The sequence below is a fragment of the Jaculus jaculus genome, chromosome 1 (genome assembly GCF_020740685.1).
Source record: "Jaculus jaculus isolate mJacJac1 chromosome 1, mJacJac1.mat.Y.cur, whole genome shotgun sequence".
In the NCBI taxonomy this organism is placed as follows: Eukaryota; Metazoa; Chordata; class Mammalia; order Rodentia; family Dipodidae; genus Jaculus; species Jaculus jaculus.
The window spans coordinates 102,577,254-102,603,957 of NC_059102.1; the positions used below are offsets into that span (position 1 = coordinate 102,577,254).

The window sequence follows — 26,704 nt, forward strand, 5'->3', positions numbered from 1 at the left end:
GTTTTTGATAGCTGAAGGATCCAGTTCAGTCATTTGTTTATTGCTTTTAGTTGTGTCTCTGTAGTCTCTTTTGGCTTGTTGACATTCCTTGGTCTTGTAGACTTTCACAACCTTGAGAATTTGGTCATTACAAAACACTTAATTTTGTCAGTGTCCTTTAGTTAGGGTTTGTGGATTGTTCTCATGCTTCTTTATATCCTTTGTCTTAATATTGGTAATGTCTACTTTGGCTACTTGTCACCAGGCATGGCAGCACTCACCTTTAATCCCAGCATTTCAGAGACAGAGGTAGGAGGATTGCTGTGAGTTCCAGGCCTGGACTAGCATGAGACCATACCTTGAAAAACAAAAACAAGGGCTGGAGAGATGGTGTGTGGTTAAGCGCTTGCCTGTGAAGCCTAAGGACCCTGGTTTGAGGCTTGATTCCCCAGGACCCACGTTAGCCAGATGCACAAGGGGGCTCACGTGTCTGGAGTTCATTTGCAGTGGCTGGAAGCCCTGGAGCACCCATTTTCTCTCTCACTCTGTATCTGCCTCTTTCTTTTTCTGTCACTCTCAAATAAATAAATAAAAATCTTTAAAAAAAGGAAAGCAAAAACAAAAAATAAAAAAGAGAGATGGCTTCTTCACTTTTAGTTAACTTCACTTTTTTTAGTTAACTTGAAAAGCCAAACAAAACAAAAATTCATGTTCAATTTTAGCTCCTCTTGCTTTTCTCCTATCTCCTTGTGTTTTGTTTGTTTTTTTTTTTGAGATAGGGTCTTGTTCCAGCCCAGGCTGATCTGGAATTCACTATGTAGTCTCAGGGTAGCCTTGAACTCAGTGATCCTCCTACCTTTGTCTGTCAAGTGCTGGGATTAAAGGTATGAGCCACCATGTCCATTAATCTCTTTTTTGAGATAGGGTTTCATGTAGCTTAAATGTTGTGTAGTGAGTTCCCCCATATTATAAAATGGGTGATAGTGACAGTTAAGTGTGTATTTTTCTTTGTTTTATGATGCTAGAAGATTGAACCCAGGGTCTGTAACAAGTGTTTGGTTTACCAGTTTCCCCTTCTCTATGTAGTCTAGACTGGCTTTGAAATCAAATTCCTTCTATGGCAGACTCTGAGTGCTGGAATTACAGGACTGTGCCACTGTGTAGCCCACCCCCGCACCCCCCCAGATAGGGTCTTGCTCTAGCCCAGGCTGATTTTGAATTCACTATGTAGTCTCAGGGTAGCTTCAGACTCGTGGCGAGTCTCCTACCTTTGCTTCTTGAGTGCTGGGATTAAAGGCATGCGCCACCATGCATAGCTTACTGTGTAGTTTTATTGCATGAACATTACATTGACATAAATGACACTGATTTTATTTTAATATAGAATTAAAGTATTAACTCCAGACAATCATATTTCAGAATAATGGTTACATAACTGGTGGTAACTAAAACTCCACCATGATGAGGTAGATGCAGTCACCCAAAATATGAGATAATGTTATATCTTTTGGAGTTTTAGGAATCTAGTTGATCCGAATCTGGTTTGGTCTTTGATGCAGTTTGCTGCCACCTGGTGGCACTGATCTACTTAAGCCGATCTGGCTGGCTAAAACTTCTAGGCATTGGCAGCAGTTTCAGGCGTGATTTGTTGATGCCAGGTTCTTTGGCACAGTCTTGGGAGACTGGGCCAGGAAAATATTGAGAACGAAAAAGCCCTTTCTCTACCTCTTGCTTTCTAAGGCAGGTTTTGTTTCTAAGCTTTGCCTCTTTTTGAGGGTTGGCGTGAATGGTGATAGATGTGTTAACTATTCAATCAGTGTTTTTTATTTTCGCTTTAAAAAATTGGAGCTGGGGAGATATATGTATATGTATATGGCTCAGTGGCAGAGCACTTTTGCCCAGCATGTCTGAGGCCTTAGGTTCAAGACCCATTTCCTCACAAAAATAACTATTTTTCTTTAAATTAATATATATGAAAGAAAATCTTTTATGCCTCCCCCCACTTCAGTGTTAAATTCAGCCCAGGGCTTCATGCATGCATGCATATTAGGCAAGTTCTATACTATTGAACAGAATCCTCCCTTTCTCCTCCCTCCTCCCCTCCTTCCCTCCTTTTTTACTTTTTTCCTTGGTTTTTCGAGGTAGGGTCTTGCTCTAGCCCAGGCTGGCCTGGAATTCACCATGTAATCTCAGGGTGGCCTTGAACTCATGGCGATCCTCTGACCTGTGCCTCCCAAGTACTGGGATTAAAGGCATGTATCCAGCCTTCCCTCCTTTATTTATTTATTATTATTATTTTATTAACAACTTCCATGATTGTAAACAATATCCTGTGGTAATGCCCTCCTTCCCCCCACTTTCCCCTTTGAAACCCCATTCTCCATCATATTCCCTCCCTCTCTCAATCTCTTCCTCCTACCTATTATGATGGTTTTGTGTAGGTAGTGTCAGGCACTGTGAGGTCATAAATATCCAGGCCATTTCGTGTCTGGAGGAGCACGTTGTAAAGAGTCCTACCCTTACATTCTTTCTATCACCTTTTCCACAATGGACCCTGAGCCTTGGAAAGTGTGATAGATATTACAGTGCTGAGCACTCCTCTGTCACTTGTTTCCAGCTCCATGATGCCTTCTGAGTCATCCCAAGGTCACTGCCATCTGAAAAGAGAAGGTTCTCTAACCAAAAGTGAGAGTAGCATTAATATATGGATATGAACATTAAGAGAAGTGCTTACTGGGCAGTTTGATGAGCATAGTATATACATTTAGCCAGACAGTAGCAGACATTACACCCCTAGGGCTCATGACTACCTGTGTTTTAGGTTTTCAGTATCAGGGAGGTATTCCCTCCCATGGAGTTGGTCTCCAGTCCAATTAGAGGGCAGTTGGTTTCCACCATGGTAGACGTGCCAATATTGCACCCGTGGTTCATTATATAGCCTGGCTGGCAAAATATAAGGCTTGCATTGAGTATCTTCACTGGTGATTTCTCTCTCTCCCATTGAACTGCATGCAGAATGTCTTCTTCCAGCTTTCTGTCAGCTGGTCTACATGGAGGAGGTTATCAGCTCAGTTCCAGCAGGATTTCTCAGTGGCCTTGAAGCCCAAGTATGTGGAGTCTTTAGCAATAGGGTCTTCCTGGTGGGAAGCCAAGGGCCTTAGCAATGGCCTGTAATGTTTTGGGGACATCAGGGACCTCCCTGGCCAACAACTTACTGTAATGTATCCCATCCCTGGCATTAAAATTTTTCTAGTAACAATTTATGGCTCCTGAGTATTCCATTGCCCGAAAAAGTAGGTTTCCATATGACTTATTTATATCCTCTTAGATTTTGATTAGCCCTCCCTCCACCTTTCCTTTACTCAATCTCTTCCCCTTACCTCACTTTGGGCCTTTTCACCCTCATTAATCTGTTCTTCTACTTACATATATACAATACCATCCTATTAATTACCCCTCCCTTCCTTTCTTTTCCCTTTATATCTCTTTTCTCTGAGACAGGGTCTGTGTAGCCCAGGCTAACCTCGAACTCATGATTCAGCTGCCTTGGCCTCCTAAGTGCTGGGGTTACAGGAATGTACCTTCAGGCTCAGCTAAATATTAAGCTTTTAAAATGCTGTCTTTTGAGTTGGACATAGTTGTGCCTACCTGAAACCCCAGCATTTTGGAGGTAGAGACAGGAGGATCAGGAGCTTGAGGTCAGCTTTGGCTATCCAGCAGATTTGAGACCAGCATGGGCTGCATAAGACCCTGTCTCAAAAAACAAACTAGGATGGAGAGATGGCTGAGTTGGGTAAGAGCCTTACTATGCAAACATGTGGACTACAGTTTGATCCCAAGCACCTATATAAAATGTTGGGTGTGTCCACACTAAGGTGGGGGGTTTTGTAACTGAAAAATTTGGGTTTGTGCTCCAGGTTTAGTGAAGACTGTCTCAAGATGAGAGAGGGTTGGAGGAAAGTAGGGGGAGAGAAATTTTGTTTTGTTTATTTTTATTTATTTGAGAGCAACAGACAGACAAAGAGGCAGAGAGAGAGAGAGAATGGGCACATTAGCATCTCCAGCCACTGCAAACGAACTGCAGACGCATGTGCCCTCTTGTGCATGGCTTATGTGGGTACTGGGGAACTGAGCCTCAAACTGGGATCCTTAGGCTTCACAGGCAAGCGCTTAACCACTAAGCCATCTCTCTAGCCCCAGAAGAGAGAAAATCTTGGCTCCCCTTCTCTTTAAAGGTTTTTTGTTGTTGTTTGTTTTTTTTTTTTCGAGGTAGGGTCTCACTCTAGCCCAGGCTGACCTGGAATTCACTTAAACTATTTTTTTTTAATTTATTTATATACTAGAGACAGATGGGTGGGTGGGAGAGAGAGGGAGAGTGAGAATGGGTGTGCCAAGGCCTCTAGCCACTGCAAACGAACTCTAGACACATGTGCCATGTGCATCTGGCTTACGTGAGACCTGAAGAATTGAACTTGGGTTCTTAGACTTTCAGGCAAGCACCTTAACTGCTAAGCCATTTCTCCAGCCCTTTAAAGTTTTTGTCTGTTTGTTTGTCTTGTTTTGTGTTTTCAAGGTAGGGTTTCACTCTAGCCCAGGCTGACCTGAAATTCACTATGTAGTCTCAGGGTGGCCTCCAACACATGGTGATCCTCCTACCTCTGCTTCCGGAGTGCTAGGATTAAAGGCCACCATGCCCAGCCCTTTAAAAAGTTTTTTTTTTTTTTTTTAAAGCTAGATACTCACTCTAGCCCAGGTTGACCTGGATCTTTACTCTGTAATTCTATGCTGGTTTTGAACTCATGGCAGTCCTACTACTTCTGCCTCCAGAGTGCTGGGATTAAAGGCTGGCGACACCATACGACGCTTCTTAACTCTTTTTAAATTTTGCTTATTTATTTGCAAATATGTGTGTGCACATGTACACACCAGGGTCTCTTGTCACTGCAAGTAAATACTGGTCCAGCTTTATGTATGTGGCTGGGGACTTGGACTTGGGCCCACTGCTTTGCAAACCATCTACCCAGCTCCCTAATCGTTTACTTTTTTTTTCACTAGTGGCTGAGGACAGGGCCTTCTACATTCTCTAGACAATTGATTTGAGCTTTTTCTCTTTCAACCCTACATTTTGTTGATATAAATAGCATCTTGCCTGTAGATACCCCTTCCCACCTTGTTAGTCCTGCTTTTTATGAAATTGTATTATCCATTTTACAATGATATGCCATTTGGTGTGAGTTTTTCCTGTCCCTTCCAGCTATTGTGTTTTACATCAGTGGATTCTGTCCTTCATTTTCATTTTCATTTTCATTTTCATTTTCATTTTTCTTTTTTTCTTTTTGGATTTTCGATGTAGGGTCTTATTGTAGCCCAGCCTGGAATTCACTGTTAGTCTCAGGATGGCCTTGAATTCCTATCTCAGCCTCCCAAGTGCTGATATTAAAGCCATGTGTCACCATGCCCTGCTTTTTCTTTTCTTTCTTCTCCTTTTTTCAAAAAAAATTTTAAATTATTATTAACATTTTCCATGATTATAAAAAAAGTCCCATGGTAATTCCCTCCAACCCCACCCCCACACTTTCCCCTTTGAAATTACATTCTCCATCATATTACCTCCCCATTACAATCATTGTACTTACATATATACAATATCAACCTATTAAGTATCCTCCTCCCTTCCTTTCTCTTCCCTTTACGTCTCCTTTTTAACTTCCTGGCCTCTGCTACCAAGTATTTTCCTTCTCCCGCAGAAGCCCAATCAACTGTTCCTAGTATCCACATATGAGAGAGAACATGTGGCGCTTGGCTTTCTGGGCCTGGGTTACCTCACTTAGTATAATCCTTTCCAGGTCCATCCATTTTTCTGCAAATTTCATAACTTCATTTTTCTTTACCGCTGAGTAGAACTCCATTGTATAAATGTGCCACATCTTCATTATCCACTCATCAGTTGAGAGACATCTAGGCTGGTTCCATTTCCCAGCTATTATAAATTGAGCAGCAATAAACATGGTTGAGCACGTACTTCTAAGGAAATGAGATGAGTCCTTTGGATATATGCCTAGGAGTGCTATAGCTGGGTCATATGGTAGATCAATCTTTAGCTGTTTTAGGAACCTCCACACTGTTTTCCACAATGGCTGGACCAGATTGCATTCCCACCAGCAGTGTAGAAGGGTTCCTCTTTTTCCACATCCCTGCCAACATTTATGATCATTTGTTTTCATGATGGTGGCCAATCTGACAGGAGTGAGATGGAATCTCAATGTAGTTTTAATCTGCATTTCCCTGATGACTAGTGACGTAGAACACTTTTTTAGATGCTTATATGCCATTCGTATTTCTTCCTTTGAGAATGCTCTATTTAGCTTCATAGCCCCTTTTTTTAAAAAATTTTTATTTATTTATTTATTTATTTGAGAGCGTCAGACACAGAGAGAAAGACAGATAGAGGGAGAGAGAGAGAATGGGCGCGCCAGGGCTTCCAGCGTCTGCAAACAAACTCCAGACGCGTGCGCCCCCTTGTGCATCTGGCTAACGTGGGACCTGGGGAACCAAGCCTCGAACCGGGGTTCTTAGGCTTCACAGGCAAGCGCTTAACCGCTAAGCCATCTCTCCAGCCCCATAGCACATTTTTTGATTGGCTTGTTTGATTCCTTATTATTTAACTTTTTGAGTTCTTTGTATATCCTAGATATTAATCCTCTATCAGATATATAGCTGGCGAAGATTTTTCTCCCATTCTGTAGGTTGCCTCTTTGCTTTTTTCACTGTGTCCTTTGCAGTGCAAAATCTTTGTAATTTCATGAGGTCCCAGTGATTAATCTGTGGTTTTATTGCCTGAGCAATTGGGGCTGTATTCAGAAAATCTTTGCCAAGACCAATATGTTGAAGGGTTTCCCCTACTTTTTCCTCTACCAGTTTCAGAGTTTCAGGTCTGATGTTAAGGTCTTTAATCCATTTGGACTTAATTCTTGTGCATGGAGAGAAAGAAGAATCTATTTTCACCCTTCTACAGATATATATCCAGTTTTCCCAACATCATTTGCTGAAGAGGCTGTCTTTTCTCCAATGAGCATTTTTTGCATTTTTTAAAATTAAAAAATTTTTTTTTAAAAAATATTATTTGCAAACTAAGAGACAGAGAGGTCTGAGAAAGAATGACTGTTCCAAGGCTTTTAGCCCCTGCAAATGAACTCCAGATGTGTGTGTCACTTTATGAATATGGCTTTATGTGGGTATTGGAGAATTGAACCCTGGTCATTAGGCTTTGCAGACAAATACCTTAACCACTGAGCCATCTCTCCAGCCCTTTAGGAGTTTTTTGATCTATCTTTCTGCTAATTTCTTTTTATGATATTCAGTTACTGAATATAAGTTTCCTGGATTGGTTTTACAATTGGCTTTTTTTTTTTGTTTGTTTTTGAAGTAGGTTTCATTTACTCTAGCACAGGCTAGTTCAAGGCCACCCTGAGACTACATAGTGATTTCCAGGTCAGCCTGGACCAGAGTGAAACCCTACCTCAAAAAAACAAAAACAAATGTAGGGGCTAGGAAAATGGCTCAGTGGATGAGAGTTCTTTGCTGTACAAACATGAGGGCCTGCTTTTCCCTAAGGGTGCTAGGCTTCATCCCTAGCACCCCTGGTGGCACACACCTTTAATCCTAGCACTGAGAAGGCAGAGGTAGGAGGATCTTTGTGAGTTTAAGACCACCCTGAGACTACAGAGTGAATTCCAGGTCATCCTGGGCTACAGTGAGACCCTACCTAAAAAAAAAAAAAAAAAAAAAAGACACATGAACAAAGTTTGTCCAAAGAATTCTTACAACTAGCTAAGAAAAAGTGTAGGCTGCTAGCTGTACACAACTGTACTTAGGAATAACTAGGTTGATAGCAAATGTACAATGTTTGCTAATTTGGACCAGTGCCTAGATTTAGTGTGAAGTGAGGAAAGTCCTACCACTGAGGTTTTCTACTACCTCATTTAGTTACATTTGCCACAGGATGACCTCAGCAAAATTAACGTTTTCTTATTAACTTGCTGAGAGCTTCAAGAGTCTGCCCACCATCAGTAGAAACTGAAAACAGCTCACTGACAGTATGTGATGAATAACACCTAGTCTTAGTGGTGCAATAAAATGTGCTAATGGCATTAGAGTCAATTGCATGTCTTTAATCCCAGCACTTGAGAGGCAGAGGTAGGAGAATTGCTGAGAGTTCAAGGCCACCCTGAAACTACATAGTGAATTCCAGGTCAGCCTGAGCTATTGAGTCCCTACCTCAAAAAACCAAAAAGAAAAGAAAAAAGCCAGGTGTGGTAGTGTACGCCTTTAATCCCAGCACTTGGCAGGAAGTAGGAAGATTGCCATGAGTTCAAGGCCAGCCTGAGACTACATAGTGAATTCCAGGTCAGCCTGGGCTAGAGCAAAACCCTACCTTGAAAAAGAGAGAGAGAGGGAGGGAGGGAGGGAGAGAGAAAGGTGTGTGTGTGTATATACATACATATACACACACACACACACACACACACACACACACACACACACACACACACACATATATATATATATGTTATATATAATCAGATGCCAATACTAATAATTGTATATATGTGTGTGTGTGTGTGTATAAAATCAAATGCCAATACTAATAATTGTACATATAAAGGATTTTAGTCACTCATCTTTTTGGGGAGGGGCAATCAAACCAGGGTCCTTTGGCTTTGCAGGCAAACACCTCAGCTGCTAAGCCATCTTCTCCAGCCTTTGTTTGGTTTTTGAGCCAGGGTCTCATGTAGCTCCATCTGTCAACGTTTACTTTTTTATTTATTTATTTACTTGAGAGAGAGAAAGAAGCAGAGAGGAAGAGAGAGAGACAGAGAATGGGAACACCAATGTCTCCAAACACAGCCAATGAACTCTAGACTCATGCATCTCCTTGTGCATCTGGCTTATGTGGGTCCTGGGGAATTGAACCTAGGTCCTTTGGCTTTGCAGGCAAGTGCCTTAACTGTTAAGCCATTTCTCCAGCCCAAGTCATTCATCTTTTAAAATATATTTATGTGTAAGCAGAGAGAGAGAAGAGAGATAGCAAGGGCATGCCAGGGCTTCTAGCCCGTGTAAACAAACTCCAGATGAATGTAACACCTTGTGCACTTGGCTTCATGTGGGCAATAGGGAATTGAACTCAGTCATTAGGCTTTGCAGGCAAGTTTCTTACTCCCCAAGCCATCTCTCCAGCCCTTTAGTCTTTTTTTTTTTTTTTTTTTTAGTTTTTTCAGATAGTGTCTCGCTCTAGCCCAGGCTGACCCAGAATTCATTATATAGTCTTAGGCTCGCCTTGAACTCTTGGCAATCCTCCTACCTCTGCCTCCCGGGTGCTGGGATTAAAGGCGTGTGCCACCACGACGGCAAGTCATTCATTTTTAAAAATTATTTTTAAATTTATTTGAGAGAGAGAAAGGCAGATAGAGAGAATGGGCATGCCAGGGCCTCTAGCCACTGCAGATGAACTCCAGATGCATGTGCCACCTTGTGCATCTGTCTTATGCGGGTCCTAGGGAATCGAACTTACATACTTTGGCTATGTAGGCAAGTGCCTTAACTGCTAAGCCATCTCTCCAGCCCTCATATATAAAAATATATTTGTTGTTTTGTTGTTGTTTTGAGGTAGGGTCTCACTCTAGCTCAAGCTGACCTGGAATTCACTATGTAGTCTCAGGGTGGCCTCGAACTCACAGTGATCCTCCTACTGTAATGGGTTGCTAAGGGTCCAGGAAAATCCTTGTACCCCAAACTCTAGGTTACTTTCTAATTTTAGTCAACTGAATAAAAAAGAAAACTGAAAAGGACAATTATTAAATTATTATATTTATTGAAGAAAGTAGATCCAAGGAAAGTGTGCAAAGAAAAGAGAAAAGAAAATTCAAGGTGTTCTGCCATGTGGAGAGCTAGAGAGGCTAAAGATCCCATGTGGAGAGTAAGGGCTTGGCCCAGCTAAGGGAAAAATTCACCCAACTTCCCAAATGATCAGAGCATCTGCCTTGCCTTGCAAAGGTATATGTAACTTTTTAGTGAAGGTGAGCTGTCTTCTGGCTCAGGTGAACCAGAGGGACAGCTGGTTGGTTAGGGCTAGGGGCTGTCCAAGGAAGAGATTAGCATTGGCATCAACTTCCAGGGGCTGAACTTGACCAACCACAGTATTTAAATCCTATGAAAGACCCCTTGGAGGGGGGGGGGGCTCCTGGCTGGAAAAACAGTTCTATAGAACTAGGCAAGAGAGATAAGAAGTCAGATCATCTTGGATTTCTAGCAAGTGCAAATTTTCCTGCCTTTTTAACCTTTAGGGGTCCAGTCACCCTAACTCTATCCACCCTTTACTACCTTAGCCTCCCGAGTGCTGGCATTGAAGGCATGCACCACCACACCTGGCTTCTTATTATTTATTTATTTATTTATTTACTTGAGAACGACAGACAGAGAAAGAGGCAGAGGAAGAGAGAGAGAATGGGCACGCCAGGGCTTCCAGCCACTGCAAATGAACTCCAGACGCATGCGCCCCCTTGTGCATCTGCTGACGTGGGTCCTGGGGAATGGAGCCTCGAACCGGGGTCCTTAGGCTTCACAGGCAAATGCTTAGCTACTGTAAGATGTAAAATGGCTGTAAGCCAACTCTCCAGCCCTCATTTTTTTTTAAAGGGATATTCAGCCAATAACTACACTACAGATAAAGTACACGTTTTAATTTTTATTTATTTATTGAGAGAGATAGAAAGAGGCAGCTAAAGAGAAAATGGGTGCTCCAGGGCCTCTATCCACTGCAAACAAAACTACAGATGCATGTGCCACTTTGTGCAGCTGGCTTACATGGGTCCTGAGGAATTGAAACTGGGCCCTTTGGCTTTGTAGGCAAGCACCTTAACCATGAAGCCATCTCTCCAGCCCTCGTCATTCATTTTTTTTAAAATTTTTATTAGCATTTTCCATGATTATAAAAAAAATCCCATGTTAATTCCCTTCCCCCCACTTTCTCCTTTGAAATCCCATTCTCCATCATATTACCTCCCCATCACAATCACTGTACTTACATATATACAATATCATTTTTTTAAAATTTATATTTATTTATGAGAAAGAGAGAGAATGGGCATGCCAGGGTCTTTGTCCACTGCAAACTAACTCCATATGCATGTGTCCTTGTGTATCTGGCTTATGTAGGTTCTGGGGAATTGAACCTGAGTCCTTTGGCTTTTGCAGGCAATCTCCTTATCCTCTAAGCCATCACTCCAGCCCACTAGTCATTCATTTTTGACACAGGGTCTTATGTAGCCTTGAAATTTCTAAAGTAGTTGAGGATGACTTTGGACTCTAGATCTTGCCTCTACCACCCCCATACTGATATTATATAGGCCTGTGCCACCATGCCAGTAATGAGAGTATTTTATGTTTCATGAAAATTCTAAGCTAGCATGATAAACTCATGCCTTTAATCCCAGTACTTGGGAGGCAGAGGTGTAGGAGTCAAGAGTTCGAGGCCACCCTGAGTCAACATAGTGAATTCCAGGTTAGCCTGGGCTAGAGCAATATCTGACCTAGAAAAACAAACAACAACAACAACAAAAATTTCTCAGCTAGGTGTGGTTGCACGTCTTTATTCCTAATACTCAAGAGGCTGAGGTAGGAGGATCAAGCCCAGTCTGGAAGTACATAGTTTCATGTTAGCCTGGGCTAGAGTGAGACCCTGCCTGAAGTATAAAAGAAAGAAGCTGGGCATGGTGCCTCACACCTTTAATCCTAGCACTCAGGAGGCAGAGGTAGGAGGATTGCCGTGAGTTTGAGGCCACCCTAAGAATAGAGTGCATTCTAGGTCAGCCTGGACTAGAGTGAAACCCTACCTCGAAAAACAAAAACAAAAGAAAGAAAGAAAAGTAAATTCTCGTGACATGATATAGGTAAAAACAAAGCAGAGCCAGGTGTGGAGGTGCACACCTTTAATGCCAGCACTCAGGAGGCAGAGGTGGGAGGATTACTGAGTTGGATACCACCCAGAGACCACATAGTAAATTCCAGGTCAGCCTGGGCTAGAGTAAGACCCTATCTTGAAATATAAAATTAAAATTACAAAGTTTTAAAAACCCATAAACAGTATAAAATATGTTCAATTTTTTATTTGTAAAAAAATACTTTTATGAGGTACAGTGTCACTCTAGCCCAGGCTAACCTGGAATTCACTATGTAGTCTTGGGGTAACCTTGAACTCTCAATAATCCTCCTAAATGCTGGGATTAAAGGCATGCGCCACCACAGACGGTTGATTTTTTTTTTTGTTGTTGTTGTTGATTTCAAGGTAGGGTCTTAATCTAGCTGAGGCTGAACTGGAATTCACTATGTAGTCTCAGGGTGGCCTCAAACTCATGGTGATCCTCCTACCTCTGTTTCCCAAGTGCTGGGATTAAAGGCGTGTGCCACCACGCCTGACTTTTTTTTTTTTTTTAATAGAGATGGGGGTGGGTTGGGGAACGGGCACCCCAGGGCCTCTAGTCCCTGCAGATGAATTCCAGATGCATGCACCACCTTATGCACCTGGTTTATGTGGGACCTGTAGAATCAAACCTGGGTCCTTAGGCTTTGCAGGCATGTGCCTTTAACAGTTAAGCCATCTCTCCGCCCCTAGCTGAAAAATTTTAAGTTTAATTTGTTGGTGAATATATTTGGGTTTCATTATGACATTTTCATACATAAGCATCACTGAATCTTATTGCCATTCAACCCTTCTGCTTTCTCCCTATCAATTTTCTTTGAAAAGTTTGGGGCTAGGGGAAAGATGGCTTAGTGGGTAAGAATGCTGCTACGCAAGCATAAGGACCCAAGTCTATTATCAACACCTATATAAAAAGATGGATGTGGCCTCTCATGCCTTAACTCCAGTGTTGAACTGGGTGGAGTGGGGAGGCATGGTTTGTTGCTCAGCCAGTCTTACCAGAAACTGGCAACTCCAGGCTCAGTGATAGACTCTCAAGGAAATAAAGCAGAGAAGTGATTGAGCAGGACGCTGAGTACACCCAGTGCTGTCGTGTGGCCTCTTCACATGTGCACAAAACTCTGCACATAAATCTCACACACACACTAGTAAAGAAAGACAGAAATTTTTTGTTCTGTTTTAGTTTTGGGTTTTGGTAAGGAAACAAGCATCTTTAACAACACACACCATAGGGCTAGAGAGATGGCTTAGCAATTAAGCGCTTGCCTGTGAAGCCTAAGATCCCGGGTTCGAGGCTCGATTCCCCAGGACCCACGTTAGCCAGATACACAAGGGGGCGCACGCGTCTGGAGTTTGTTTGCAGTGGCTGGAGCCCCTGGTGTGCCCATTCTCTCTATCTGCCTTTCTTTCTCTGTCTGTCACACTCAAATAAATAAAAATGAACCAAAAAAAAATTAAACACACACACATACCCACCCACCCACCCACCATAAAGCCGGGAGTGGTGGCTTCACCCTTTAATCCCAGCACTTGGGAGGCAGAGGTAGGAGGATCACCATCCTGAGATGAATCTACGTAGTGAGTTCCAGATCAGTCTGAGCTAGAGTGAGACCCTACCTTGGAAAACAAAAATAAGCAAAAACCCATTGAAAGGAGACTGTCATCAGAATGTCAGCATCATTATTTCTGGGTGAGGAGATAGCATTTGAATTTTGGGACTAAAAAGGGAAGTATCTTTGTTCCCGTATCCTGTACTACAAGGCCATATTAATTTTTTTGTTGCTGTGAAATGGAGTCTGGGAATTAGCTTAGTAGTAGTAATTGCTTACTGTTCAAAAGATGCTAACTTCTATTCATAGTACCTGGGAAAACCCAATATTAGGCATAACTATCTTTTATTCTGTGAGTTAACATTATAACAGCTGTGAATTTTGGTGACTTGTAAATATTTGAAGAAATGCTAATGACCCTGATACTATGGATAATAAATTATAAATGACTTATTCTTAGAAGTCTATGTATAGAAGTAAGCTTGTTTCTTTGGGTGTAATAGGGTAAATTACTAGGCAGATGAATAACTTGTCTCATTTATTAGTGTGTCTTTTTTTTCTTTCCAGGCACATATTAAATTTCCTATTGACTACCCATATTCTCCACCTACCTTCAGATTCTTGACCAAAATGTGGCACCCCAACATTTATGAGGTAAGAGGTATCCATCATAAATTTCTCTGTGGATTTATTTTCCATATTAATTCTTTAAAAATAGCCTGGGGCTGGGGATATATTTCAGTGGTTGAGTACTTGACCAGCCTGCTCCAGGCTCTGAGTTCAGTGGCTAGCACCACAAACAAAAACAGAAAGGTAGCCTGGTAGGCTGATGGGTGTAGCTTAGAAGTAGAGCATAAGTAAGGATCTGGGTTTAGTGCCCAGCAACACACATACACAATAGCTCGTATATCTTAATAGATTGTGATAGTTATGCTGTAGCCACAGAGAAGAAGTCATGATTTTACTCTCTTGCTTAATAGTCTCTAGTTTAATTATTTAAGATCAAGAGTAGTTTTAGCATATTTAGTATTATATATATTCCAGTTAAAGATTGAGGCTTTAAACCATTGCAGCTCATTGCTAAGATTATAATGCACATGTTTTAACATTTGCATTTTTAAATTTAATAAAGTCATATAAATTTATTTGTGTACCTATCCTCTAACTTCACAGCAAGGGTCACCTGTTGCTATGATCACAGACTCAGCTTTTTGGGGGGATTTATCCTACTACATTTGGACTGGCCTCCTTTCAGGAGTTGCTGCTCAGCATTTGAGAGCCTCTTTTGGAATAAATCCAAGGTGAGGTTCTTCTACTGGACAAGTCATTGTGCTTGCAGGAAGCATTTCTAGAACTGTTGTTTGAAGCGTACTTAGCTTTGGGCTAAATTGTGACAATGCTGGAATAACAGTAGTGTAATGGGACAGCCCCCCCCCCCCAGTTTACTTTTTCTTTGGGGCATATTTTCTTTCCCTTTTGTTTCTGTTGTTTTGTTTTGTTTGAGATAGGGTGTCAAAAAGTATGCCAGAAAATCCTCAACTTGTCTTGTTTTAGCTTCCCAAATACTGGACTTACAGATATACGCCTTTTTTTCAAATAGGACAAACTGGTGCTGAAAAGCCAACAAATAAGCTGCTGTAATGTTATTTTGGGGAGTTGACATAATAACACTAACAGAACAAAAGTGAATACACTATTCTCTTTAATAAACTCACCTAGTTGGGCTGGAGGGATGGCTTAGCAGTTAAGGCATTTGCCTGCTAAGCCAAAGGACCCAGGTTCGATTCTCCAGGACCCACGTTAGCCAGATGCACAAGGGGGCGCACGCATCTGGAGTTCGTTTTCAGTAGCTGGAGGCCCTGGTGCACCCTTTCTCTCTCTCTCTTTCTCTGTCAAATAAATAAAATAAAATATTAAAAAAACCTCACCTAGTTGTAGAAGCTATAGAGAAGTAATCCATTCTCTTAGAAGAAGATTATCAGTATTAACAAGTATTTTATTGTCTGCCTTACTGCATTTGAACTGCGATAACAATAAGCCTTATATTAAGCTAGGTCTGGTAGTACATGTATTAATCCCAGTACTGGGAGGGCTGAGGGAGAGGGTTATGAGTTTCAGACTATTTGAGAGCTTGTTTGTTTAGATAGGCCAGGTGTGGTGGCACACTCCTTTAATCCCAGCACTCCCAACACTTGGGAGGCAGAGGTAGAAGGATCTCTGTGACTGGGCGGGTGGGGGGTTGGGTGGTAGCACAAACATTTAGATGGTACCTTGTTGCTATACTATAATGTGGCTAAAGGGACTAGGGAGACCTCTGTCTCTTTCTTTTCTTTTCTCTCCCTTCCCTTTCCTTCTCTTTTTCCTTTTTTTTTTTTTTTTTAAAGGTAGGGTTTCACTCTAGTTCAGGCTGACCTGTAATTCACTATGTAGTCTTAGGGTGGCCTTGAACTCTTACCTCTGCCTCCCAAATGCTGGGATTAAAGGTGTGTGCCACCACACCTGGCCCTCCCTCCCTCTGTTTTGATACATAGTCTCATAATATAGTTCAGACTGGCCTAGAACTCCTTTATAGACCTTGCTGGGTTCAGACTCATGGCAATCCCCCTGCTTTCCTGTTTCAGCTTCCCATGTGCTAGGATTATAGCTGTCTGCCAGGATTCTTGGCTTCTCTCTCTCTCTCTCTTTTTTTTTTAATATATTTAATTAATTTATTTATTTGAAAGAGAGAGAGAGGGAGGGAAAGAATTGGCATACCAGGGCATCCAGCCACTGCAAAGGAACTCCAGATGCATGCGCCCCTTGTGCATCTGGCTTATGTGGTCCTGGAGAATCAAACTGGGATCCCTTGGCTTTGCAGGCAAGCTCCTTAAACACTAAGCCATCTCTCCAGCCCATTCTTGGCTTCTCTTGATTAAATATATTTGCAAGGAAAGAAAGAATGGGTGTGCCAGAACCTCTTGACACTGCAAACAAACTGCAGACACATGCTGTTTAGTGCATCTGGCTTTACGTGGATACTGGGGAATAGAACCTGAGCTGTTAAGCATTGCAAGCACGTGTCTTAACTGCTGAGCCATCTCCATCCCCTCTTGTTTGTTTTATAAAGGCACCAATCTCATTAATAAAGGTCCAGAGGCCCTTCCCCCCACTTTTTTTGTTTGCTTATTTGAGAAGTAGGCAGATGAGAGAGAGAGAATGAGCATGTCAGGGTCTCCAGCCACTGCAGATGAACTCCAGATGCATGCGCCCCTTGTGCATCTGGCTTTACATGAGCACTGGGGAATTGAGCTCCAAGTGTTAAGTCTCTGCAGGCAAGCACCTTATAACTGCTGAGGCATTGCTGCAGCCTGGCCCTTCCCTTTTTTATTTTTTATTTATTTGAGAGCGACAGACAAAGAGAGAAAATGGGCATGCCAGGCCCTCCAGCCACTGCAAATGAACTCCAGACGCATGCGCCCCCTTGTGTATCTGGCTAATGTGGGTCCTGGGGAATCGAACCTCGAACTGGGGTCCTTAGGCTTCATAGCCAAGCGTTTAACCTCTAAGCCATCTCTTCAGCCCTGGACCGTCCCTTTGAAATGGTATCTCCTGGGTGGTTAAGATTTCAACATATGATTTTTAATTTTTTTGTTTGTTTGTTTGAGGCAGATTCTTACTCTAGCCCAGACTGACCTGGAACTCACTCTAGTCTCAGGTTGACCTTAAAATCACAAGAGTTCCTCCTACCTGTGCCTCCCAAGTAGTGGATTAAAGGTGTTTGCCACCAGTCAACATACTTATTATTATTTTTTTTTTGGTTTATTTTTATTTATTTACTTATTTGAGAGTGACAGACAGAGAAAGAGGCAGAGAGAGAGAGAGAGAGAAAATGGGTGTGTTAGGGCTTCCAGCCACTACAGATGAATTCCAGATGCGTGCGCCCTCTTGTGCATCTGGCTAACGTGGGTCCTGGGGAATCGAGCCTCAAACCGGAGTCCTTAGGCTTCACAGGCAAGCGCTTAACCACTAAGCCATCTCTCCAGCCCAACATACTGGTTTTTGGAGATACTACCATTCTGCTCATATCAGGGTCCTTAGGCTTTGCAGGCAAGCACCTTACCTGCTAAGCCATTTCCTCAGTCACCTTTTTTTTCTTGTTTTTTTTTTGAGGTAGGGTTTCACTCTAGTCCAGGCTGACCTGGAATTGACTATGTAGTCTCAGGGATCCCTTGAACTCATGGCGATTCTCCTATCTCTGCCTCCCAAGTGCTGGGATTAAAGGCATGAGTCACCACATCCAGCCTCCCGAGCTTTTTTTTTAATTAAAAAATTATTTTTATTTTATTTATTTGAGAGACCAAGAGAGGCAGATAGAATGGGTGTGCCAGGGCATTCAGCTGCTGCAAAGAATTCCAGAAGCATGTGCCACCTTGTGCATCTGGCTTATGTGGGTCTTGGGGAATTGAACCCTGGGTGCCTTATCTGCTAAGCCTTCCCTCCAGCCTCCCCCTGTTTTTGTTGTTTTTTCGAGGTAGGGTCTCACTCTAGCCCAGGCTGACCTGGAATTCACTATGTAATCTCAGGGTGGCCTCAAACTCATGGCAATCCTCCTACCCCTGCCTCTTGAGTGCTAGGATTAAAGGCGTGCACCACCATGCCTGGCCCTAACTTTTTTTTTTTAAATGAAATATTTTTATTTTTATTTATTTGCAAGCAGAGTAAGAGAAGAGACAGTCAGAGAGAATGGGTGCACTAGGGCCTCTTGCTGCTACAAATGAACTCCAGATGCATGTACCACTTTGTGCATTTGGCTTTATGTAGGTACTGGGATATTGAACTCATTCTTTTTTCCTTCAAAATTTTTTTTATTAAAACCTTCCATGGGAGGAGGATACTTAATAGGTTGATATTGTATATATGTAATTACAATGATTGTAATGGGGAGGTAATATGATGGAGAATGGAATTTCAAATGGGAAAGTGTGGGCGTGGGGAGGGAGGGAATTACCATGGGATATATTTTATAATCATGGAAAATGTTAATAAAAATTAAAAAAAATATTAAAAAAAAAACCTTCCATGATTGGAAAGAATATCCCATGGTAATGCCCTACCTCCCTCCATTCTCCCCTTTGAAACTCCATTCTCCATCATATCCCCTCCCCCTCTCAATCAGTCTCTCTTTTATTTTGATGTCATGATCTTTTTCTCTTATTATGATGGTCCTGTGTAAGTAGTGTCAGACATTGTGAGGTCATGGATATCTAGGCTATTTTGTGTCTGGAGGAGCACATTGTAAGGAGTCCTACTCTTCCTTTGGCTCTTATATTCTTTCTGCCACCTCTTCTGCAATAGACCCTGAGCCTTGGAAGGTGTGATAGAGATATTGTTGTGCTGAGCATTTTTGTCACGTCTTTCCAGTACCATGATGCCTTCTGAGTCATCCAACGTCACTGTCATCTGAAAAGAGAAGATTCTGTACCAAAAGTGAGAGTAGCATTAATATAAGGGTATGAACATTAAGAGAAGTGCTTACTGGGCAGTTTGATAACACAGTATATACATTTAGCCAGACAGCAGCAGACATTACACCCCTAGGGCTCATGACTACCCCTGTTTTAAGTTTTCAGTATCAGGGATGTATTCCCTCCCATGGAGTGGGTCTCCAGTCCAATTAGAGGGCAGTTGGTTTCCACCATGACAGACATGCCACTATTGCACCCATTGGCTCATTTGGCCTGGCTGGCCAGATACAAGGCTTGTTGAGTGTCTTCACTGGTGATTTCTTTTTTCTTTCTTTTTTTTTTTTCTTGTTTTGTTTTGTTTATTTTTATTTATTTATTTGAGAGTGACAGAAAAAGAGGCAGAGAGAGAATGGGCACACCAGGGCCTTCAGCCACTGCAAATGAACTCCAGACGTGTGTGCCCCCTTGTCCATCTGGCTAATGTGGGTCCTGGGGAATGGAGCCTGAAACCGGGGTCCTTAGGTTTCACAGGCAAGCGCTTAACTACTAAGCTATCTCTCCAGCCCTCACTGGTTATTTCTCTTTCTCCCATTGAACTGCATGCAGAATGGCTTCTTCTTGCTTTCTGTCAGCTAGTCTGTATGGAGGGAGGTTATCAGCTCAATTCCAGCAGGATTTCTCAGTGGCCTTGCAGCCCAAGTATGTGGAGTCTTCAGCAGTAGGGTTTTACCATCTATTCCTGGTGGGAAACCAAGGGCCTTGGCAATGGCCTATAATATTTTAGGGGCATCAGGGTCCTCCGTGGCCAACCACTCACTGGAAGGTATCCCATCCCTGGCATTGAAAATTTTCTAGCAACAATCTATAGCTCCTGAGTGTTCCATTGTTCAAAAAAGTAAGTTTCTATATGATTTATTTATAGCCTCTTAGATTTTGATTAGCCCTTCCTCCACCTTTCCTTTACTTGATCTCGTCCCCTGACCTCACTTGGGCCTTTTCACCCCTGTGGTGGTTTGATTCAGGTGTCCCCCATAAACTTAGGTGTTGTGAACGCTAGCTCCCCAGCTGATGGAGATTTGGGAATTAACGCCTCCTGGAGGGAGTGTATTGTTGGGGGTGGGCTTATGGGCTTTATAGCCAGTTTCCCCATGCCAATGTTTGGCACACCCTCCTGTTGCTGTGGTCCATCGTATGTTGGCCAGGGGATGATGTCCACCTTCTGATCATGCCATCGTTTTCCCTTGCCATCGTGGAGCTTCCCCTCGAGCCTGTAAGCCAAAATAAATCTTTTTCCCAGAAGCTCCTCTTGGTTGGGTGATTTCTACCAGCAATGCGAACCGGACTGCAACAACCCCCGTTAATATATTCTGCTATTTATATATATGCAATACCATCCTATTAAGTAACCCCTCCCTTCCTTTCTCTTCCCTTTTTATCTTTTTTCTAGCTTGCTGGTCTTTGCTATTGTTGAACTCAGATTTTTAGGCTTTGTCAGCAAATGCCTCTACCACTGAGTCATTTCTTCAGCCCCCATTTTTCTTTTAAAAAAATTGTTATCCGGATATGGTGGCACAAATCTCAGCACTGGAGAGGCAGAGGTAGGAGGATCACTATAAGTTCAAGGGTACCATGAGACTACATAGTGAATTCCAGGTTAGCCTGGGCTAGAGAGTGAGACCCTACCTTGTAACCCCTCCCCCCCCAAAAAAAAACCTGCCCAATACCAGTTTGCTTTCTGTTGCTGGTTTATTTATTTATTTATTTTCAATTTTTTATTAACTTATTTATAATTATATTTATTTGCAAGGCAAAAGAGCCAGCGAGTGACAGGGAATGAGTGTTCCTGTGTCTGTAGATGAACTCCAAATGCATGCACCACTTTGCATCTGGCTTTACTGGAGAATGGAACCTGGGCCATTACCCTGTTTGAGGGTCACAGGGAATTTAGGGAAGACTAACCACAAACTTTCCAATCCGGACATGAGCAAACTGCTTCTAGGAGCAAAGCCTGAGAGATAAGGGAGCTAACACCTAGTACCTCCATCCCAGGAGTGGGCTAGCTGCCACTAGCAGCAGCCTGAGGAAAAAGGAAAATGAAAGAGAAGTTTAGTTTAAGCCATTATTAAATCTGCTGCGTCTTCTGTTATCTCTGCTCTGCAACTGTGGCTTCTTCTGCATACAGGTGCTCATTGGCACTTTTTTTGAACAGCCAAAAAATCAGAAATACATGAACAAGTAGAACATTGTATGTGCAAAGGGTAAAGTACTTTCTTTTTTTCTTTCAAGATAGGGTTTAGCTCTAGCTCACGCTGATCTGGAATTCAATCTGTAGTCTCAGGGTGACCTTGAATTCACAGTGTTCCTCCTACCTCTGCCTCCTGAGTGCTGGGATTAAAGGCGTGCGCCATCATGCCTGGCATAAAGAATTTTTGACCTTGGATAATCCTTAAAACATTTTTAAAGGAAGGGATTTAGGGGTATGACCTGTTGGACTCTGCTGATCCAGAACACACATATGCTCTGACCACAAATGTAATCACATTAAGCCCACTAGTTGCCTTTGACAGATCTATGGGCCCTTAGGTACTGACTGATAGCATTGAAGCACTTCTTATTGCATGTTTGTTCTGAGTCTAGAGTCCAACCAGGCCTCTGAGGAAAGGAGCATAGAACATATCTTAAGATAGTAAGTTAGAATCTCTCTCTTTTTTAAATATTTTATTTATTTGAGAGAGAGAGTCTGGGTGCACCAGGGCCTGTAGTCGCTACAAATGAACTCCCGAAGCATGCACCACCTTGTGCATCTGGTTTATGTGGGTCCTGGAGAATCAAACCTGAGTCCTTAGGCTTTGCAGGCAAGCTACTTAACTGCTAAGCCATCTCTCCAGTCCATCAGTCAGCATCTCTGAACATTGCTTGTCACTATTGATCATCTGTACTGTTCAGGCCAAAGGTACACCAAGGCAAAGTAAACCTAGTCACATTGCTTTAAGTGTGTGGATTCCAAAGTTGTAAGATTAAAAATAAAACAAGGTATAAGTAAGGAATTTAGAAATAAATCAAGTTATAAGTAAGGAATATAGCATCTTACAGCGATAATATCACAAAAGCTATTTGTAAGATCTGTAAGAAATATGCCGTTTTACCCATAGTTCATTCCCACAGTTTTTTTTTTGTAGAGTTCATTCTTACAAGCCAGTAGGCTTTGCAAGCAAGGACCTTTACCCACTGAGCCACCTTTCTAACCCTATTTGTTTTATTAATTTCATTTTTAACTGACTTTTTTTTTTTTTGGTATTATCTATGGAAGTCTGTTATGTTGTATGTGTGCACTTACCATGATGTGCATTTAAAGGTCAGGAATTAACTTGGTTGCCTGTCCTTGTCTTCCCCTTATTTGAGATCTTATTTGGGATCTGGAAAGTCAACCATGGGTCCTTAGGCTTCTTAGGTAAGTACCTTAACCACTAAACCATCTCCTCAGTGCTAAAATATATTCTTTATTTATTTTAGAGAGAGAATGGGCATGCCAGGGTCTCTAGTTGCTGCAAACTAACTCCAGATGCATATGTCACCTTGTACATCTGGCTTACATGGGTCTCGGTGAATTGAACCTGTGTCCTTTGGCTTTGTAGGCAGAGCTTTAACCATTAAGCCATCTCTCCAGCCCTTGACCATTAGTTGTGTGTTTGTAAGCAGGCCATAGTATCTTGTTAATGAATGCCAGATACGTGTTCGTTAGAGATACAGTCTCACTCTACCTCAGACTGACCTGGCATTCACTCTGTAGTCACAGACTGGCCTTGAACCACCACACTTGGCATAGAGAGAGAATTGGGTGCGCAAGGGCCTGTAGCCACTGAAAATGAACTCAGTACACATGTGCTACTTTGTGAATCTGGGTTTATGTGGGTACTGAGGAATTGAGCCCCATTCATTAGTGCCTTAACTGCTGAGCAGCCTTTCCAGCATATGTACCATTCTTGTATCTAGCTTTATGTGGGTACTGGGAAATTGAATAAACAGGTTTTGCAAGCAAGCACCCTTAAATACAAAGCAATCTCCCTAGCCCTGAAGTTCTATTTATTTATTTATTTGGTTTTTTAATTTATTATTTGAAAGAGATATAGAGAATATGGGTGTGTCAAGGTTTCCTGCTACTGCAAACAAATTCCAGATGCTTATACTATCTGGCTTTACATTGGTCTTGGGGAATAGAACCCCATGTTTTGCAAGCAAGCTCCTTTAATTGCTGTGTATCTCCCCAGTCCTCAATGCAGTTTTTGTGTTTTTTTTTTTTCAAAATTTTTTTATTAACAACTTCCATGATTATAAAAAATATCCCATGGTAATACCCTCCTTTCCCCCATTTTCCCCTTTGAATCTCCATTCTCCATCATATCCCCTCTCCCTTTCAATCAGTCTCTCTTATTTTGATGTCATGATCTTTTCCTCTTATTGTGATGGTCTTCTGTAGGTAGTGTCAGGCACTGTGAGCAAATGGGCACGCCAGGGCCTCCAGCCACTGCAAACGAACTCCAGACATATGTGCCACCTTGTGCACCTGGATTACGTGGGTCCTGGGGAATCAAACCTAGGTCTTTTGGCTTTGCAGGAAAGCGTCTTAACCATTAAGCCATTTCTCCAGCCCCCCCTTTTTTTAACCTATTGACTGGCTATTTGTACTTTTGAGAACTGTGCAGTTTATTTCCTTATTTATTTATTTTTAAACATTTTATTTATTTACTTAAGAGAGAGAGAAAGGGGGAGAGAATGAAAGAAAATGGGCACACCAGGGCCTCTAGCCAGTGCAAACGAATTCCAGATGCATGTACCACCTTGCGCATCTGTGGGTCCTGGAGAGTCGAACCAGGATTCTTTGGCTTTGCAGGCAAACACCTTATCTGCTAAGCCATCTCTTCAGCCCAGTGTTTGTTTATTTTTGAGTTCTTTGTGTGTTCTGGATATTAGTCCCCTTCAGAATGAACAGATAGTAAAGATTCCCATTCTAAAGGTTGTCTCTTTACTCTGTTGCTTGTTTCCTGTGCTATACAGAAGCCTTTTAGTTATTGCAATCTCCTTTGTCAATTCTTAGTATGTTTGCCTCAGCATTGGAGTATTATTCTTTTTTTTTTGTTTTGTTTTTCGGATTTTTTTCGAGGTAGGGTCTCACTCTGCCTCAGGCTGACCTGGAATTCGCTATGGAGTCTCAGGGTGGCCTTGAACTCACGGCAGTCCTCCTACCTCTGTCTCCTGAGTGCTGGGATTAAAGGCATGCGCCACCACACCTGGATTGGAGTATTATTCTTAAAGTTGTTGCCTAGACCTGTATCTTAAAAGTGTTTTCTTCCAGGTAGTTTTCAGAGTTTCTAGTCTCACATTGAGGTCTTTCTGTTATTTATTTTCTTATTTAACTAATTAATTTATTTTTAATAATTTTTAAATATTTTTATTAATTTATTTTGAGAGATAAAGTGAAAAAGAGGCTGATAGAGAGAGAGGGATAAAGGGCACACCAGGCCCTCTAGCCACTGCAAACGAACTCATGTGTCACCTTGTGCATCTGGCTTACGTGGGTACTGGAGAATTGAACCTGGGTCCTTTGGCTTCACAGGCGCCACCTTAACCACTAAGCCATCTCTCCAGCCCAAGGTTGTCTCACTCTATTTCACGCTGACCTGGAATTCACTATGTAGTCTCAGGATGGCCTCAAGCTCATGGCCAGCCTCCTTCCTCTGCCTCCCAAGTGCTGGGATTAAAGGTGTGCACCACCACACCCAGCTTGGTTTGATTTTTGTATAGGGTAAGAAAAAGAGTCATAATTTCAGTCTTCTACACTTGGGTATCCAGTTTTCCCAGCACTATTTTTGTTTATTTTGAGGTAGGGTCTCACTCTGGTCCAGGCTGACCTGCAATTAACTATGTAGTCTCAAGGTGGCCTTGAACTCATGGCAGTCCTCCTACCTCTGTCTCACGAGTGTTGAGGTTAAAGGCATGTGATACCACGCCCAGCTACAACATAATTTAAAAAAAAATTTTGTTGATTTTTATTTATTTGAGAGCAACAGACAGAGAAAGAGGCAGAGAGAGAGAGAGAGAGAGAGGGAGAGGGAGAGAATGGGCGTACCAGGGCTTCTGGCCACTGCAAACGAACTCCAGATGTAGGTGCTATCTTGTGCATCTGGTTTACATGGGTCCTGGAGAATCGAGCCTTGAAGCAGGGTTCTTAGGCTTCACAAGCAAGCGCTTCACCACTAAGTCATCTCTCCAGCCCATGCAGCATCATTTTAAAAAATATTCCCTAATGATGTTACATTGGCCACCTGCCAGGCAAGATGTGCCCATTGGTGCAATAGTGGCATGACTATTAAGAGGGTAACTAACTGTTTTCTGATTGGATTTGAGGCCTCCTTCACAGGAAGGAATTCATACTTAGTACTGTGCAGAAGGTCAAAAGCCTGTGGCTAGACCCGGGGCTGGGTGGAGGCAGTTACTACTGTTGTTTTTCTAAATGCACATATTATGCATGTCAAACTACCTTCTAAATGCTTGTGTTCATGCCCATAGATTAATGCTGCTCTTATTGAAGGAGCTTCTTTTTGCAGTGGGTGGTGTCTACTGAAGAGAATTATAACTGGTCGAAGTGCTAAGAATAGATGATGGTTGAGTGCTCAGGCCTAAATGTTATATCTGTATCACTCTCTCCAAGGCTTAGGGAATGTTGTAGGCAAGAGAATGCCAAGAATGTAAGAGCCTGAAGAGGAAGGGGAAGAGTGAAGTAGAATGCCAGCTTCAGTATGTGAAATGGCTTATGTACTCATGAACTCATAATAGCTGTGATTACATGTATCATCTCTGTACAAGATTGAGCCAGTCAACATTCTGTCATGGACTGGGAAGGAGCTCAATGGTCCCATTCCTCCCTAGGATTTTATAGGTAGTCATGGGTTCTAGGGGCATAGGCCTCTCCCTGAGTAGGTACTAGAAGGTGCAGGTTGCTTGGAGAAGGGGGAACATTTTCTTCAGCAATATAACTACTAATTAGTTGTCTGGACTTTAGAAAGTGACCCCTCACACATGTCTGTAAGGAATCCTAATGAAATACACTGGGTCACCCCCCCCCCACCAAAAAAAAAAATGTAGAATGGGGACTCAGGAAGAGAAAGAGGTTCAGAAGGAATAAAAAAGGGGAACAAGAGAAAGGGTAATAGGTGGGTATATCAAAATACATTGTGTGTGTGCATGAAATTACCAATAAAAATAAAATTTAAAAAAAAGCTTGAGGGCTGGAGAGATGGCTTAGTGATTAAGGAACTTGCCTGAGAAGCCTCAGGACCCAGGTTCAATTCTGTAGGTCCCACATAAGCCAGATGCACGTGGTGGTACATGTATCTGGAGTTGCAGTGACTAGAGGCCCTGGCGTGCACATTCTAACTCACTCTCTACCACTCTCTCCCTCTCTCTGTTTCTAATAAATAAATAAAATAAAAATATTAAAAACAAAAACAAAAGCTTAAAATACTCCCTAAAGAGGGCTGGAGAGATGGTTTAGTGGTTAAGGCGCTTGCCTACAAAGCCAAAGTACCTAGGTTCATTTCCCCAGTACTCACCTAAAGCCAGATTCACAAGGTGCCGTATGCATCTGGAGTTTATGCACCACTATGTCCAGCTGTATGTAAATAAATAAATATTTTGAAACAAATGAATGGCTAAAGTTCTCTATATGTATAATTATTAGTATTGGTATTTGATTA

General features: G+C 42.2%; 1 protein-coding gene across 1 annotated transcript in view; it reads left to right on the plus strand.

The window, feature by feature from the left end:
* The window catches only part of Ube2r2 (ubiquitin conjugating enzyme E2 R2), an 88,433-nt gene that overhangs the window by 21,124 nt on the left and 40,605 nt on the right, over positions 1 to 26,704 (plus strand). The window contains exon 2 of the mRNA XM_004658373.2: positions 14,074 to 14,160. Coding sequence (XP_004658430.1) covers positions 14,074 to 14,160 — 87 coding nt within the window. The remainder of the gene's footprint in view (positions 1 to 14,073; positions 14,161 to 26,704) is intronic.